The sequence below is a fragment of the Bactrocera neohumeralis genome, unplaced genomic scaffold, assembly GCF_024586455.1.
Source record: "Bactrocera neohumeralis isolate Rockhampton unplaced genomic scaffold, APGP_CSIRO_Bneo_wtdbg2-racon-allhic-juicebox.fasta_v2 cluster11, whole genome shotgun sequence".
Classification (NCBI taxonomy): Eukaryota; Metazoa; Arthropoda; class Insecta; order Diptera; family Tephritidae; genus Bactrocera; species Bactrocera neohumeralis.
Window position 1 is genome coordinate 4,486,171 of NW_026089624.1, and position 14,786 is coordinate 4,500,956.

General features: G+C 33.3%; 1 protein-coding gene across 8 annotated transcripts in view; it reads left to right on the forward strand.

Moving 5' to 3' along the window:
* The window catches only part of LOC126765677 (potassium voltage-gated channel protein Shal), a 129,042-nt gene extending 116,284 nt beyond the window's left edge, over positions 1–12,758 (forward strand). For 2 of the 8 annotated variants that reach the window (XR_007668517.1, XR_007668518.1), the window contains exons 7-8: positions 3,831–3,918; positions 12,333–12,758. Coding sequence is in view for 2 of the 8 variants with exons in the window: in XM_050483385.1 (XP_050339342.1) it covers positions 12,333–12,391; positions 12,475–12,490 (75 nt within the window). In the remaining 6 variants the exon portion in view is untranslated. The remainder of the gene's footprint in view (positions 1–3,830; positions 3,919–12,332) is intronic. The other 6 variants (XM_050483385.1, XM_050483382.1, XM_050483375.1 and 3 more) reach the window with 4 other exon arrangements.
* The last annotated feature ends 2,028 nt before the right edge of the window (positions 12,759–14,786 follow it).

Consider the following 14,786-nt stretch of genomic DNA (forward strand, 5'->3'; position numbering starts at 1 on the left):
TTGGGGTTCATTTTCGGCTTCTTGACCAGGGTCTTTGCATTTAGTTGAAGGAATAATGAACCAGAATGACTATCTTAACATTTTAAGAGAAAATTTACCAAACAGTTTTAAAAAATTGGATCTCAGTGATAATTGGTATTTCTATCAAGACAATGATCCAAAAGCACAAGGCCTACAAAGTGCGTTCTTGGTAACTTTATAATTGCCCCCACGTTCTGGAAACGCCACCCCAAAGTCCAGATATTAATCCGATCGAAAATTTATGGGACTATCTCAACTCAAAAATTCGACAGCATTCCGTATCAAGCAAAAATGATTTGAAATCTATCTTATTACAAGAATGGGAACAAATCGAACCTAGTTTTTGCGAAAAATTAGTTAAATCAATGCCTAACCGGCTCAAAATGGTTACTAAAAGTAAAGGTCTTCATACTCATACAAAATATTAGTTTTTAAAATATACTATAAATCGAAATTTCAAAAAACTTGTTGACTGTCCGAGTTTGGCATGTGCATTGAATTTGCTCTTTTTGAATTAGTTTATATGTTTTGTTTTCATATTTTGGAACTGAAATAAATAAGTAATTGAAAAAATATTTTACCTTTTTTTCTAACTGCTTGGGTTCAAATATTTTTAGGAAAGAATATTTTGCTCTGCGGTGTCCGACTTTGGCTTGGAGCCACTGTATATCCATATTAATATTATAAATTCGAAAGTAACTCTGTCTGTCTGTTACTATTTCACGCCCAAACGGCTGGACGTATTTTGATGAAATTTGGTATGGTGATAGATTATAACCTAGAAATTGTCATAGGCTATAAATAATCACGCCATGTTCTTAGGGGGTAGGCAGTAGGCAGATAACTAAATTGAGTTAGTGATTTTTAGTCGTTTTTGTTGGGACTTTTGCTCTTTCACGTCTAAACGGCTGAACGGATTTTGATGAAATTTAGTAAGGTAATAGATGGTAACCTAAAAACGGATATAAGATCAAAATGATCTCGTCATCGTACTTAGGGGGTAGGAAGTAGGCAGAAAACTGAATTTAGTTACTGATTTTTTTATGGTTTTTGCTGGGAGTTTTGCTCTATCATGTCTAAACGGCTGAACGGATTTTGATGAAATTTAGTTAGGAGATAGATAGTACTTAGTTAAATTTTTATTATTAGGTAGTTGAGGTAGCTGTTAGATGTAGGTATTTTCTTAACCAATCATTCATATCTCTAGGTTTACTCAGATACGTATTATTCTTTATGTTTACAGTCGCTTTCATTTGTTAATTCTCAATTGAAAAAGTAAACACAATGACTGCGACAGATTGCAGCAGCACGACAGTGAACTGAAAACGTCGTTGTTCATCTTACTACATGTACATTTTGAGAAGCAACAACAACACAATGGCCGGCATGTACACAAAACAACGCAGTTGTCCATTTTGTATGTACACAATTTCGTTGCGGCATACTAATTCCTTTCACTTCAATGAAATTTTAATATTTTGTTCAAAGTGAAATTTTTTATGCAAAAAATAAGTAAATAGGTCAATATTTTTGCTTTAAATTATCAATTGTTATTACAAATGATATAATAGAGCTATAATATAGCTATTTCATGCTTTTATTTATAAAATAACGTCAAGTTTGTTAGAGCTGTGAATAATTTTACATTTTACATATTAGTGGCATCACCACTCTACCTCATCTTTCTATCTTCCATTCTACTGTCAACTCTACTGTCGTCCTACTGTCGTTGGCAAAAATCGGAGGATATTGAAGTTAGCGAGAACGACAACTGTCGGCCTGCAGTCGTGCAGCTGTCAAAATAACACTGCCCTTAAGAACGTGTGTATTTTAATATTTGACAGATGTAGTTTGCAGTCTGTCGCAGTCATTGTGTTTACACTTTCATGTGCATGTTAATATGTATGTAGCATATTGTTTATGATGCATGGTATGGTATTGTTTTCATCTGCACATGTTGTGTGACCTTGGGTTTGTTTAAATGTGAGTACATTTGCAAACATTTGCTAAAATGTATTCTAAGAACCCATGGGTTATCATATGTAAACATTTTATCCTTAGTAATGCTTTTGTTATTGTTTGTTGAATGCTATTGTTTTGCATGACAATGCATTTTAAGGGGTCCCGGTGGTCTAGAACGCTCAAATTAAGGGTTTTTCTGAATTTTTTTTAAGGTTTAAAAAAAGAGCAATCAATTTAAAATTTTTACAGTTTACTTATACACGTATGAAAAGTACAAAAATATTTCGTTCTTAAAAAAAAAAAAATTTAACAATATTAAAAATGGCGTCCAAAAAAAGCTATCTTAAAAAATTACTCCCGGTGCCGTTGTTGATTTTGACTCTTCTGAACATCTGAAACATAAAAACCAAATAAATTATTAATCAGTAGGAGTGCAGCTATCGCTGGTACTACAACCAAAAAATAAAATTGAAAATTAAAAAAATTTCGCGCTTTTGAAGTTCAGATTCTGAAACAGCTATTTTTGGACCTGTTTTAGAATAAAAAAAGTCGAAGTTCTTAAAATTAAAATTTGATCGTAGTCCCCGCGATAGATATTGATCTTATAAACACCATATTAAAATTTCAAGTGATTCGGAAGGATGGGTTTTTTTTTTCATCAAAGGCACGCCGAAAAAAGTAGTTTTGAGATAAATGAGTTTAAAGTATCCATTCATCGAGCGCCTCTACCGCGCGAATTACGAAACAATTTTAGACGACCGGCTCTTTAGAGTGTCAGAATAAATGTGTCTATTTATTTCAAAGATTTTCTTGCTTTTGTAGTTTTACAAAAATACTTATCTTCTAATTTACAAAAATTCTTATGTTTGCGATTACATGAGGCAACTTTAGTTGCTAATTCTCGGGCGATTCTCTTTTGCTGTCGCCCATTACCTTCACACGAGCAACTTGTGTTGCGCAACTCTGCTCGAGTTTTTTTCTCATTCTCTTTCACTTTACTTTAACCCATTGTCTCTTCTTTTTCCTTATAGGTATTTGGGCCACTCTATCACATATATTAATCAGCTCTGTCAATTAAGAAATACATTTTATTTATTAAAACAAAGATATATCACCCTTTTTACTATCGTCTGAATCAATAAGTATGGCTTCCTCCATACATTTCACAATATCTTTAATTAATTCGATTTTTTCCTCATACTCCATTTTCTAAAATATTTATATTATATTATGAATATTTGAATACATATTTGCAAATTAATTACCAAAAGATGAAATTAAATTTTTTAAATATATTCAAAATATTAATTTCAAAAAAATATACGCAAATGCAACTATGTACTACGAAAGAAAGAACACGAATGCCGAAAAACGTCGCAGCGAACTGTTACGAATAAGAACACAAAGCGAGTTGCTGAACACGGGAAACTCGGCGCGATTCTCCTCTCCTCGTCGCCCCCTCGCCTATAAACTAAGAGTTGCCGCAACAAAAGTTGCCTCATGTGATAAGGCTCTATCTGTGGGAAAATTCCACAGTGCTGCTTATCCTTTATTACTATCATGTGGCTGCATTTGCATTTAATATTTATTTAGGATCAGTGTTTCTTCTCATATCCTAATTTTACATATCCTCTGGTTTTCTTAAATAAATGTATCCTCTTATCTACCAGACTATCTTCACACCATCTGTGTTTGCTGTTGTTCTTGGGTTAGCATGGGATGTAACTTATTACTATCATCTGGCTGCACTTGCATTTAATATTTATTTAGGATCAGTGTTTCTTCTCATATCCTAATTTTACATATCTTCTGGTTTTCTTAAATAAATGTATCTTCTTATCTACCAGTCTATTTTCACACCATCTGTGTTTGCTGTTGTTCTTGGGTTAGCATGGGATGTAACTCCTCCCCCCTTAGATTCAAAACTCTCCTGAGGTTTGTTTACAATTTCTATTCGCATTTGTTTTTGTTTTCTTAACATATACAAGAGAAGGCTTATTAAAAGTAAAATAATAATAAAAATTACAAATGAAATTGAATAATTAATTTTCTTATGGTACTTAAGTTCTTCTATTTTTTCTATGTTCTTTAAATGTTCCAGTCTCATATCTTCAAATGAAATTTTATTTGTAAAATTAGTTTCTTCATTTACAGGAAAGTAAAATCTTTGTTGGAATATTTTTACCTTATTAGAGAAAATTTGATTGTTAATTTCTAGTGTACAATTTTGGTAGTGTATTAAATAATTTCCTTCCAGTATTACTTTCCTGTGATCACAGTCTTGTACTAGCTTAGTATTTTTCAAATTTTTTAATATTAATGTTTCATCGTCAATTTCAATTATTTCTGTTATTTCGTTCTTAATTAATAGACATGTTTTTGTAAAAATACAATGTTTTGAAGTTTTTAATTCATTAAGTGTTTTGTCTTTTTCATATGTATAAGTTTTATTATTGTAATTAAAAACTGTTTCTGAAACGGAAGTAATTTCTCTCATTTGTTCATTTGAAATGGGCTGAATAACTTTTAATTGAACTGTGCTAAAATTTCGTGGTACTTTTACTATTAAAAGGAGCAGTTTTTCTGCATACTGAATTGTACACATTTTTAAATGTTGCTACTTAAATAGGTCTGTTTCGTATATATCAACTTCTTCACTTGTCAAAATTCCTGGATGTAATAATCCATGTTTGGCGGCTGCAATGCTATCTTGAATATGATCAATTTTTTCTTTAAGGACATGTATTCTTAAGATTTGCTCGTTAAAAATGTTTTTTAATGCAGCATCCTTTAGAATTTTATCATTTCCTCTTACATAATCTAGTATTTTTTCCCTGTCTTGTTCTATTGTTGTTTTTAAATATTTAAATGTTTTTTCAAAATATTTATTTATTTTAACTTGTTGGTTTAAGGTTTTAATAGAATTGTGCATATTTTGATCAATCACCTTTGAGTGATCCTCAATATCCTTTCTATCTATGCCATCCATTGTTCAAAATAAATATTTATTCATTGTCCCAACCAAATTAAATAATCCTCTTTTATGCCTATTCGCACTAGATTTAGGTATTAGGGTTTTGACTTTTGTTTTAAGGATTAAGAGTTCATTCCTAAGTAAATCGCGATGTAATGGCCTCAAGAGATTTGTATTAAAAGTCATGTTGTTAATTAAATATAAAATTTCATAAGGGTCTATGGCGTGTATTATAAATTCTGATGAAACTACAATTTCCGTTTTGGATGTACTAATTTCCACATATCCGCTGTTTTCATGAATCGGTTGGATGGTTAAAATGGACATTGCTGTTGAAGCCATTGTCATTAGTATCAAAAATATTAGTGTCCAGTTGATCTGCAAATTTATTTTCTCTTTTAATATTGGTTATATGTACATTATCTAGTTTAAGCTTCCTATATCGTGGTGCGTTCTTATGACGTACTGCCACATAATTCTTAACAAATGCTTCTTCTTTATTTATTACAACATTTTCTCTTTTTTCATTAAGTTTTTTAATATTGTTTTCTTTTGTTTCTTTTAATTTTTTGAATATTATTTCTTTATTTACTTTCCCATTTTCTATGTAAATTGGTCTTTCCTTAGTTACCGAATGAATCGATTTGTTATAAAATTCGATACATCTAAACATTTTTTCTTGAACTGAGAGAGTCCTATATTCTAATTCAGCAACTCTAAGTTTTTCGCTAATAGTATTATGAAAACGTTCTATATCCGAATTCCCTGTATGACTATTTGGCTTGGTAAAATGAACCTCTATATTTTCTATGTTAAAAAAATCCTTAACATTAACGTTATTAAATTCATTATCAGCTATAATTTTTCTTGGCTTTCCTTTAATAGAAACATATTGTCTAAGTTTTTCAACAAGAGTCAAACTATTTCTGTTTTCCAAAGGCAATGCCATTGCAAATTTTGAGAATTTATCTATAGTTGTCATGAAAGTTTGCTTTAGGAATGTAAAAGTATCAACATGAACAATATCATTAATTTCAGTAGGAGTTTGTGTTATGTGAAACTTAGGTTTCAACGGATTTCTGTCATACTTTACTTTATTACATATATCGCAATTGTTTATATATTTTTGTATTAACTCTTTTAGTTTTTTAATATATATAAGGTGTTTTAAACCATTATAATTTTCATTTATGCCAGCATGCCCAGTTTCATATTTGTGGTACTTTGAAATGTACCGATATGCCTCTGTTTCATCTGACAAGTCTTTGGCATGAAATAAACATTTAAAGAATTTGATACTATTGCCAAATATTTCGATTAATTTTAGTTGAACTTTGTTGTATTCGGAGTCAGCTATTTCTGAAAAAATTCCCGCTTTTTTTGTTTTAACATGTGTCCTTAAGATGTCTACCATGTATTCGCTATTAATGTCATCTTGGCTTATGTAAATCTTAAGATTTTTACCTATTTTTTCAGTGTCTCTTACTTTATGTTCACATAAAATAATTTGAGTCTGAAAACGATTGATGACAGATTCAAGTGTAGGGATATGGTCATTTAATTCTTCTACTTGAGAGTGAATTGTAGCTGCTGTACTCATGTTATCATCTTCTTCAGAAGTTTGATTTATGAGGCAGATTTCTCCAGAATCTACATCTAATCTGCTAAGAAAGTCGGCCAATGTATTTTCTTTGCCTTTTATATATTGAATACATATATCGTATTCTCCAAGTTTCAGAAGCCACCTTTGTAATCGAGGATTTATGTCTTTTCCTTTATATTTTGTTTGTAACCACTTAAGTGGTAAATGATCTGTTAAAAGATCGAATTGCCTACCATAAATGTAGGGTCTAAAATAATTAACTGCCCAAACGATGGCTAAGAGTTCCTTTTCTGTTGTGCTATATTTCTTCTCGTGTTCATTAAGTGTCCTGCTAGCATAGCAAATGGGATGGCCATCTTGCATTAATACGGCACCAATTGCAAAATTGCTAGCATCAGTTGCAACTTTAAATTTCTTTTCGAAATTGGGATATTTTAATATTGGATCGTTAACTAAAAGTCTTTTTAGTGTATAAAAAGCGGCTATAAATTGTTGATCTTTAATATTAATACGAACTCCCTTTTTAAGAAATTTTGTCATGCCAATAGCAATTTTAGCGTAATCTTTAATGAATTTCCTATAATATCCTGTTGCTCCTAAGAAAGATTTAATTTGCTTCACTGTTTCAGGAAGCTTTAATTTTTGAATTGCTTCTATTTTATTAGGATTCGGTTTAAATCCTTCTGTAGTTAAAATGTGACCAAGATATTCAGTAGTCTTAGCAAAAAAATTGCATTTATCGATTTGAATTTTTAAACAGTGTTCTCTTAATTTTTTAAAAACTTTTTCTATACTTTCCTTGTGTTCTTGAAGAGAGGAACTAAATATGAGAATGTCATCTAAATAAACAACGCATATTTTATTAATGTATTCTCTTAAGACAGAGTTCATTAATCTTTGGAAAGTGGCTGGGCCGTTCTTTAGACCAAATGGCATTCTTATGAATTCATAATGACCTAACGGTGTAGAAAATGCAGTTTTTTTTCTATCACATTCTTTTATAAGAATTTGATGGAAACCTTTGGCTAGATCAATTGTCGTAAAATATGTTGCTTGACCTAATTTTCCAGATATGCCATCTGTATTTGGAATTGGGAATTTATCAGATATAGTTATTTCATTTAGAGCCCTGTAATCTATTACTATTCTCCATTTCTTTTTACCAGAATTATCCATTTTCTTTGGGACAATCCAAAGTGGTGAATTGTATGGGGAGCAGCTTTCTTTAATTATTGCCTGGTCCAGCATTTCTTTAATTTGTTTGGTTATCTCCTCCTCGTGTATTTGAGGGTATTTATAAATTTTTGAATATACAGGCTTTTCAGTTGTTGTAACGATTTCATGTTGTACTTCATGAGCATGGGTTAGCTGTTCATTTTCTCTAAATATAAGGTCATTATTTTTCCGTAGTATTTCCTTTAACATTTTCCTTTCTACAGTATTCATATCGGGCCTTTCTAGGATTGAAAAGTCTTTCTCAATTGGTTCAATTGAATGAATTTCTTCCTTAACAAACGGGCATGGATTTAAAAATTGAATTTTATTGCCATTAATATAAATGTAATTTTTTTCAAAATTAATTATTGCATTTAATGGTCTCAAAATATTCTGCCCTATTAAGCAGTCGAATTTTCTATTAAAAAATGGTGTTAAATGCCAATGCACGAAGTTTTCACTATTGAATTCCGTAGGCAAGGGAGTTTTCACTTCTTCAGTAATGAAAAATTCACCACTCATTGTTTTTAATTTAATGGGATTTTCTAATTTATTTTTCCTAAATCCTAAATCTACTTTACTATTTAAAACTGAAGTTGTTGAACCGGTGTCGATTAAACACTTCAATCTATTTCTACCTATAGTTAGTTCTACTATTGGTAGCTCCTCCCCCGGGCTGGTGACCGAAAATTTTCGCCCTGATTGTAATCCATATGGTCTACTTCCATGGGCACAGGCTTTTGACTTCTATTGCTATTCCTACTTTGTTGTGAATAGCTATTTCGTGATGCTTGTTGTGGGTTAATATTATTATTATTCATTCTACTATTATTTCCCCAAAAACGTTGTTGCGTTGGAAAAGAAGGCTGAGGATTACTAGCATGTACCCTATTGTTTGAATCGTAATTATTTTGTGAGGGGTAATAACGCTGCCCATAGTTACTATATTTATTTTTATTTTGCTGGATTAATCCAGTATCCTCTAAGCAATAAAAAGCTTCCCTTAGTTTTCTAATATCCCTACTCAAAATTATGGAGGACAAATGAGGACTAATTCCGTTTAAGAAGGTTTTTAGAAAAAATGCCTCGTTGGCTTCCGGTGAAAAGGCTATGGGTTTCTCACTATCAAATTCGTACTTAATATTAGTTTTATCTAAAATATCCCTTAATTTTACAAAATATTCACTTACATTGTAGTGCTTAACGTTGATTGCCTGGTGGTACAGACTCCTGTAGCTCTCCTTTACCCCGAAGTTCCGGATGAGTTCCTCCTTTACGTCGTCCCACATCGGTGTGCTTCCTAAAGGTCGGACTACCTTCAGGGCGTCTCCATTTATTTTCGTTAGTACGTAGCGTTGAATAACAAATTCCTTTAACGATGGGTTATCGTTAAAGAGGCGGAGTATGGCATCCACTTCTCTTATAAATGAGGATAGGTCGTAACCATCACTTCCGTTGAATGGCCTTATTCTCGAAGCTTCCTTCAGGAGCTCGGAGCTGTTAATAGTTGCCATGGTGATGTTCGAATTTTCTTCTTTTTTTTTATAAAAACTGTTTTAAGGCCTCGGAAACGCCTTATTTTTATTTTTAAAATTGATTTTGTTTTTTTTTTTTTTATGTGTGGATTTTCTTCGGAAAATCCGAGCGACCCGTTTGACCAATCTTAAGATTATGTCAGACGTTTACCGACTGCGCCAATTACGAAACAATTTTAGACGACCGGCTCTTTAGAGTGTCAGAATAAATGTGTCTATTTATTTCAAAGATTTTCTTGCTTTTATAGTTTTACAAAAATACTTATCTTCTAATTTACAAAAATTCTTATCTGTGGGAAAATTCCACAGTGCTGCTTATCCTTTATTACTATCATGTGGCTGCATTTGCATTTAATATTTATTTAGGATCAGTGTTTCTTCTCATATCCTAATTTTACATATCTTCTGGTTTTCTTAAATAAATGTATCTTCTTATCTACCAGACTATCTTCACACCATCTGTGTTTGCTGTTGTTCTTTGGTTAGCATGGGATGTAGCTTATTACTATCATGTGGCTGCATTTGCTAGGATCACACCATCTGTGTTTGCTGTTGTTCTTGGGTTAGCTGAACGGCAGCCAGAAAGAAAACGTACGTTTTCAATGAGTACGTGGAAGGCATTTAATGGTGCCGCTTTTGAGTATGACAATTTGATCGACTATGTTAATCACCGATTGGTTATCATTGAGAGAATGGAAAAAAAATGTAGATATTGTGAAGCACTGAAATGGAAAGAAGAAACTCCAGGTATGTGCTGTTCTGGTGGAAAGGCTAAAATACCATTACTTGGCTAGCCAGAGGAACCTCTTAAATCTTCACTTTTATACGACAGTAACGAATCGCGCCGGTTTTTAAGCAGGATTAGAAAGTATAATTCTTGCTTTCAGATGACGTCATTTGGTGTAGATAAAGAGGTCGTAATGCCTGGATTTTCACCTACTTTGATTATAGGTTGGTGGTATAATGCACCGTTAATAAATGAAGTCGCAGCCATGGTTACAGGCGAACAGTTTGTTTCCCGTGATATAGTTTTACAGGCCCGAGGTGACACATTAACCAGGGTGCCTGATACTCATACATTTTATGATGCGTTGCAATATCCGATCATATTTAGTAAGGGACAAGAGGGGTACCACTTTCAAATTCCTCAAATTAATCCTGTAACAGGTCTTCCCTTACATAACAAAAAGGTTTCATGCATGGATTTTTACGCCTACAACATGATGATACGAGAAAACAACTTTAACATTTTACAAAGATGCAAACAACTGGCCAATCAGTTTTACGTTGACATGTTGAAAGCGAGAGGTTTTGGAAATTGCTCCAAAAAATTTGCTCGCAAATTAGTGAAAGAGACCGTTCACAACGACCACGGATACCCGCAGTATCGTAGAAGAGCGGCAGCAGACGGAGGTCGAACAGCAACCGTGAAGCTCCGAAATGGTAGCGACGTTATGGTTGATAATAGTTGGGTAGTCCCCTATTCACCAATTTTATCAAAAATATTTAACGCCCACATATGTAAATGTTGAGGCATGCGGTTCAGTATATATATCAAGCTATTTTCAATTTTAGAAATACTGATCTTGCGAATCCCGTAGATGAGGTACAAACTTAGCAGCAACGAAACCGTGTGGCGTCTGTTAGGATTTCCGTTGCACGAAAGGCATCCCACCGTGATATATCTCAGCGTGCATTTAGAAAATGGTGAACGCGTTTTTTTTAATGAACACAATTTCCACGAACGAAAAACTACTCCGCCAAAAACCACTCTCACTGCTTTTTTTGATCTTTGTATCAGAGATGAGTTTGCAAAAACTTTTCTTTATGTCGAGGTGCCGAGGTATTATACTTGGGATGCAAGTAGGAAAACTTGGAAACGTCACATTCAATGTACTTCTGTTCAGGATTGGCCTGGCGTCAAATCTGGAGATGCTTTAGGACGAGTTTATACAGTTCATATTAGTAACATGGAATGTTTTTGTCTACGCATGCTTTTACACCATGTGCGCGGAGCTGTGTGAAGTTGGCACCCCACTTTAACCGATTGCAAAATTTCTGTGCATATTCGAAGCAGCTTGACGCGCCGAGGATTGTAGTAATTAATTTTTCGTTTGTAGTTGGGCCGTTAATCCAGAATTTATTTTTTTTTAACATATGGACAAAATTAATCGACAGGTCACCGGATATTTTGTTTTCTAAGTCGAAATGGTTTGTAGTTTATTGTAGTTGAAGCGAAATTTCAATTGGCGGTATATATGCTCATAGATCATCATTAATTGTTAGACGATACAAGAATTATTACGGAGAGCTATGGTTGTTTTTCTACCCTATCGAAAATTAAAACTACATGATTGTAGTAACAATTCTTTTACTTGTAGTCGAACTATCACATCAGCATTGATGTTCAAACTACCTGAAGGGTTAATTTTATCGATGACTCGCCGGATACCCGATATTTATAGTCAAAATAGTTTGTAGTTTTTTGTAGTTAGTGTAGAATTTTTATCCGAATAATAAATTTTGATAAATCAATAACCACGGAACGATTTTAACATTACTATTGAGAGTTTCGCTCATATTCCGATCGTCGCTAGATTGGAAAGTAGTTTTAAGATAGTTTTATAATTTATCATCAGTTTTTCTAAGTTTTATAAATGAAAAAAAAAACCATGAAGATACGGTATTGGGTCTAGATGGCGTTGTAAGATCCTCGTAATCCGCCATCTTTTTCCGGTTATACACGTGGTACCGGCATAAGTCATTCTCGTGGTGAGGAAAAATGATTGTTGCTGCGTTTTCCAAATGAACATACATTATTTTTATTTTAAAAGTTACCTGTGTATTTATGAAACAAAAGCTGATTTTTATCAACAACTGGAGGTAAAAATGCGATAGTTTCATACTATTTTACGGGTTGATATCCATTATAACCTATTTCAGAACTTTTTTATACACCTCTGTTAAGAACATCTTCCGCATTTACAAAATCTCTAACATGTTTCCCATTTATTCATTACAGCACAGCTCGTTTCCATTCGTGTTTCTGAAAACAAGATCTGCACAATCTTCCTGTTATTCGTAAGCATCGTTAAATAGCATGTAATTGAATTTTTATCGGCTCTTGACACATCTTATTTTCTACACATTCTATTTCTATAAAGTAATATATATAACTAAAACTTCACTTCGACGGAAGCTGTGCTGATAAAAATCTGACAATGCCGATCAAACCCCGTTTCACCTGTGACGATTTATTTGAAAAATCTAAAACGTGGAGTTTTTTACAAGATGGGAAATATTTACCGTACGCCCATGAAATATGGGAGGCTGCTTCTCTTAACACTCAAAAACAAATGTCCAAATCATACATCTATCAGTACATTACTCAAAATCGAGGAATGATAAATAATTTCTAATAAAATGATTATTTGTTTTACTATAATAATTATTTGCTCCTTAACTCGATCTTGAATACTTTGAAATTTCTCCGACCCGGAACATTAACAAAATGTTGAACTGCAAAATCCAAGGTAAGTCGGGAAAATATTCATAAAAGCGTATTTGTTTTCAACCAACTATGAACATGTTTTTACTGTGCATTAGATTCTATTCTTGATAAATTCGGAATATGAGCGAAACTCTCAATAGTGATGTTAAAATCATTCTGTGTGTAATCCATTATTGATTTGTCAAAATTTATTATTCGGATAAAAATTCTACACTAACTACAAAAAACTACAAACCATTTTGACTATAAATATCGGGTATCCGGCGAGTCACCGATAAAATGAATCCTTAAGGTAGTTTAAACATTAATGCTGATGCGATAGTTCGACTACAGATAAAAGAATTGTTACTACAATGATGTACTTCTAATTTTCGATAGGCTGGAATAACGACCGAAGCTCTCGGTAATAATTCTAGTATCGTCTAACAATTAATGATGATCTACGAGTATACATACCGCCAATTGAAATTTTGCTTCAACTACAAAAAACTACTAACCATCTTGACTATAAATATCGGGTACCCGGCGAGTCACCGATAAAATTAATCCTTCAGGTAGTTTGAACATGAAATTTCGCTTCAACTACAATAAACTACAAACCATTTCGACTTAGAAAACCAAATATCCGGTGACCTGTCGATTAATTTTGTCCATATGGTATTAAAAAAATAAATTCTAAATTAACGGCCCAACTACAAACGAAAAATTAATTACTACAATCCTCGGCGCGTCAAGCTGCTTCGAGTATGCACAGAAATTTTGCAATCGGTTAAAGTGGGGTGCCAACTTCACACAGCATGTGCGCGGACCTACCTCTTTCAATGATCTAAAAAAATATGACACACACGATTATTCTACATTTCGAGAGGCATATGAGGCAAGATGATTACTGGAGAATGATAACCATTGGGATGTGACACTGGAAGAAGCTGCTCAATGTAGATCAGCAGACAATATGAGAGAGCTATTTGCTGTATTAGTAGCGACATGTGGTCTTTCAAATAAAAAATTATATGACGGACGATATACATGTTGCACAGATTACAAGAGCAAAATCCCAATGTAACGTACAGTGATTTAATTTACAATGAGGGTCTGACAAAAATTGAAGACCAGGTTAAAACAATTTCTGGAAAGGATTTATCAGATTATGGAATGAACAGACCACAGAGAACCTAGGAAATCAGTAGCGATTTAATACGGGAACTAGATTACCATACTGCTTCCTTACAACAACAATTAACAAATTCTGTTCCAGGTTTGAACCCATAACAAAGGTAAGTATTTGACAATGTTGTCAAAAAAATCGAAGATGGCGAAGGTGGTTTGTTATTTTTGGATGCTCCTGGAGGCACGGGAAAAAACCTTTATTTTAAACTTGCTTTTAGCCCAAATCCGAAAAGATAAAGGAATTACTGTAGCAGTTGCCTCTTCTGGAACAGCCGCCACTCTGCTCAATGGTGGTCGAACGGCACATTCGGTGCTTAAACTGTCATTAAACTTAACCCATGAAGAAATGCCAGTCTGTAATATAAGTAAAAACAGCGAGCGTGGACGAATGTTGCAGCAATGTAAATTATTAGTTTGGGATGAGTAACCATGTTCCATAAAAGAGCAATTGAAGCTCTAGATCGGACTTTGAAAGACATCAAGAGTAATCCAAATATCATGGGGGAAAAGGTGGTACTTTTAGCGGGCGATTTTAGACAGACTTTGCCGGTTATCACTAAAGGCACCCCTGCAGATGAAATAAATGCGTGTTTAAAAGCGTCAACGTTATGGGTGCACGTAAAAACGTTTAGTTTGTCTACAGATATGAGAGTGCAACTACACAATGATGTACAATCTAGACAATATGCTGCTGCTCTTCTTAAAATTGGAGAAGATCGTATGGCAATGGATGGTAATGGCATGATTACATTGGATCGTGAATTCTGCAATGTTGTGTATAATACAGATGATCTA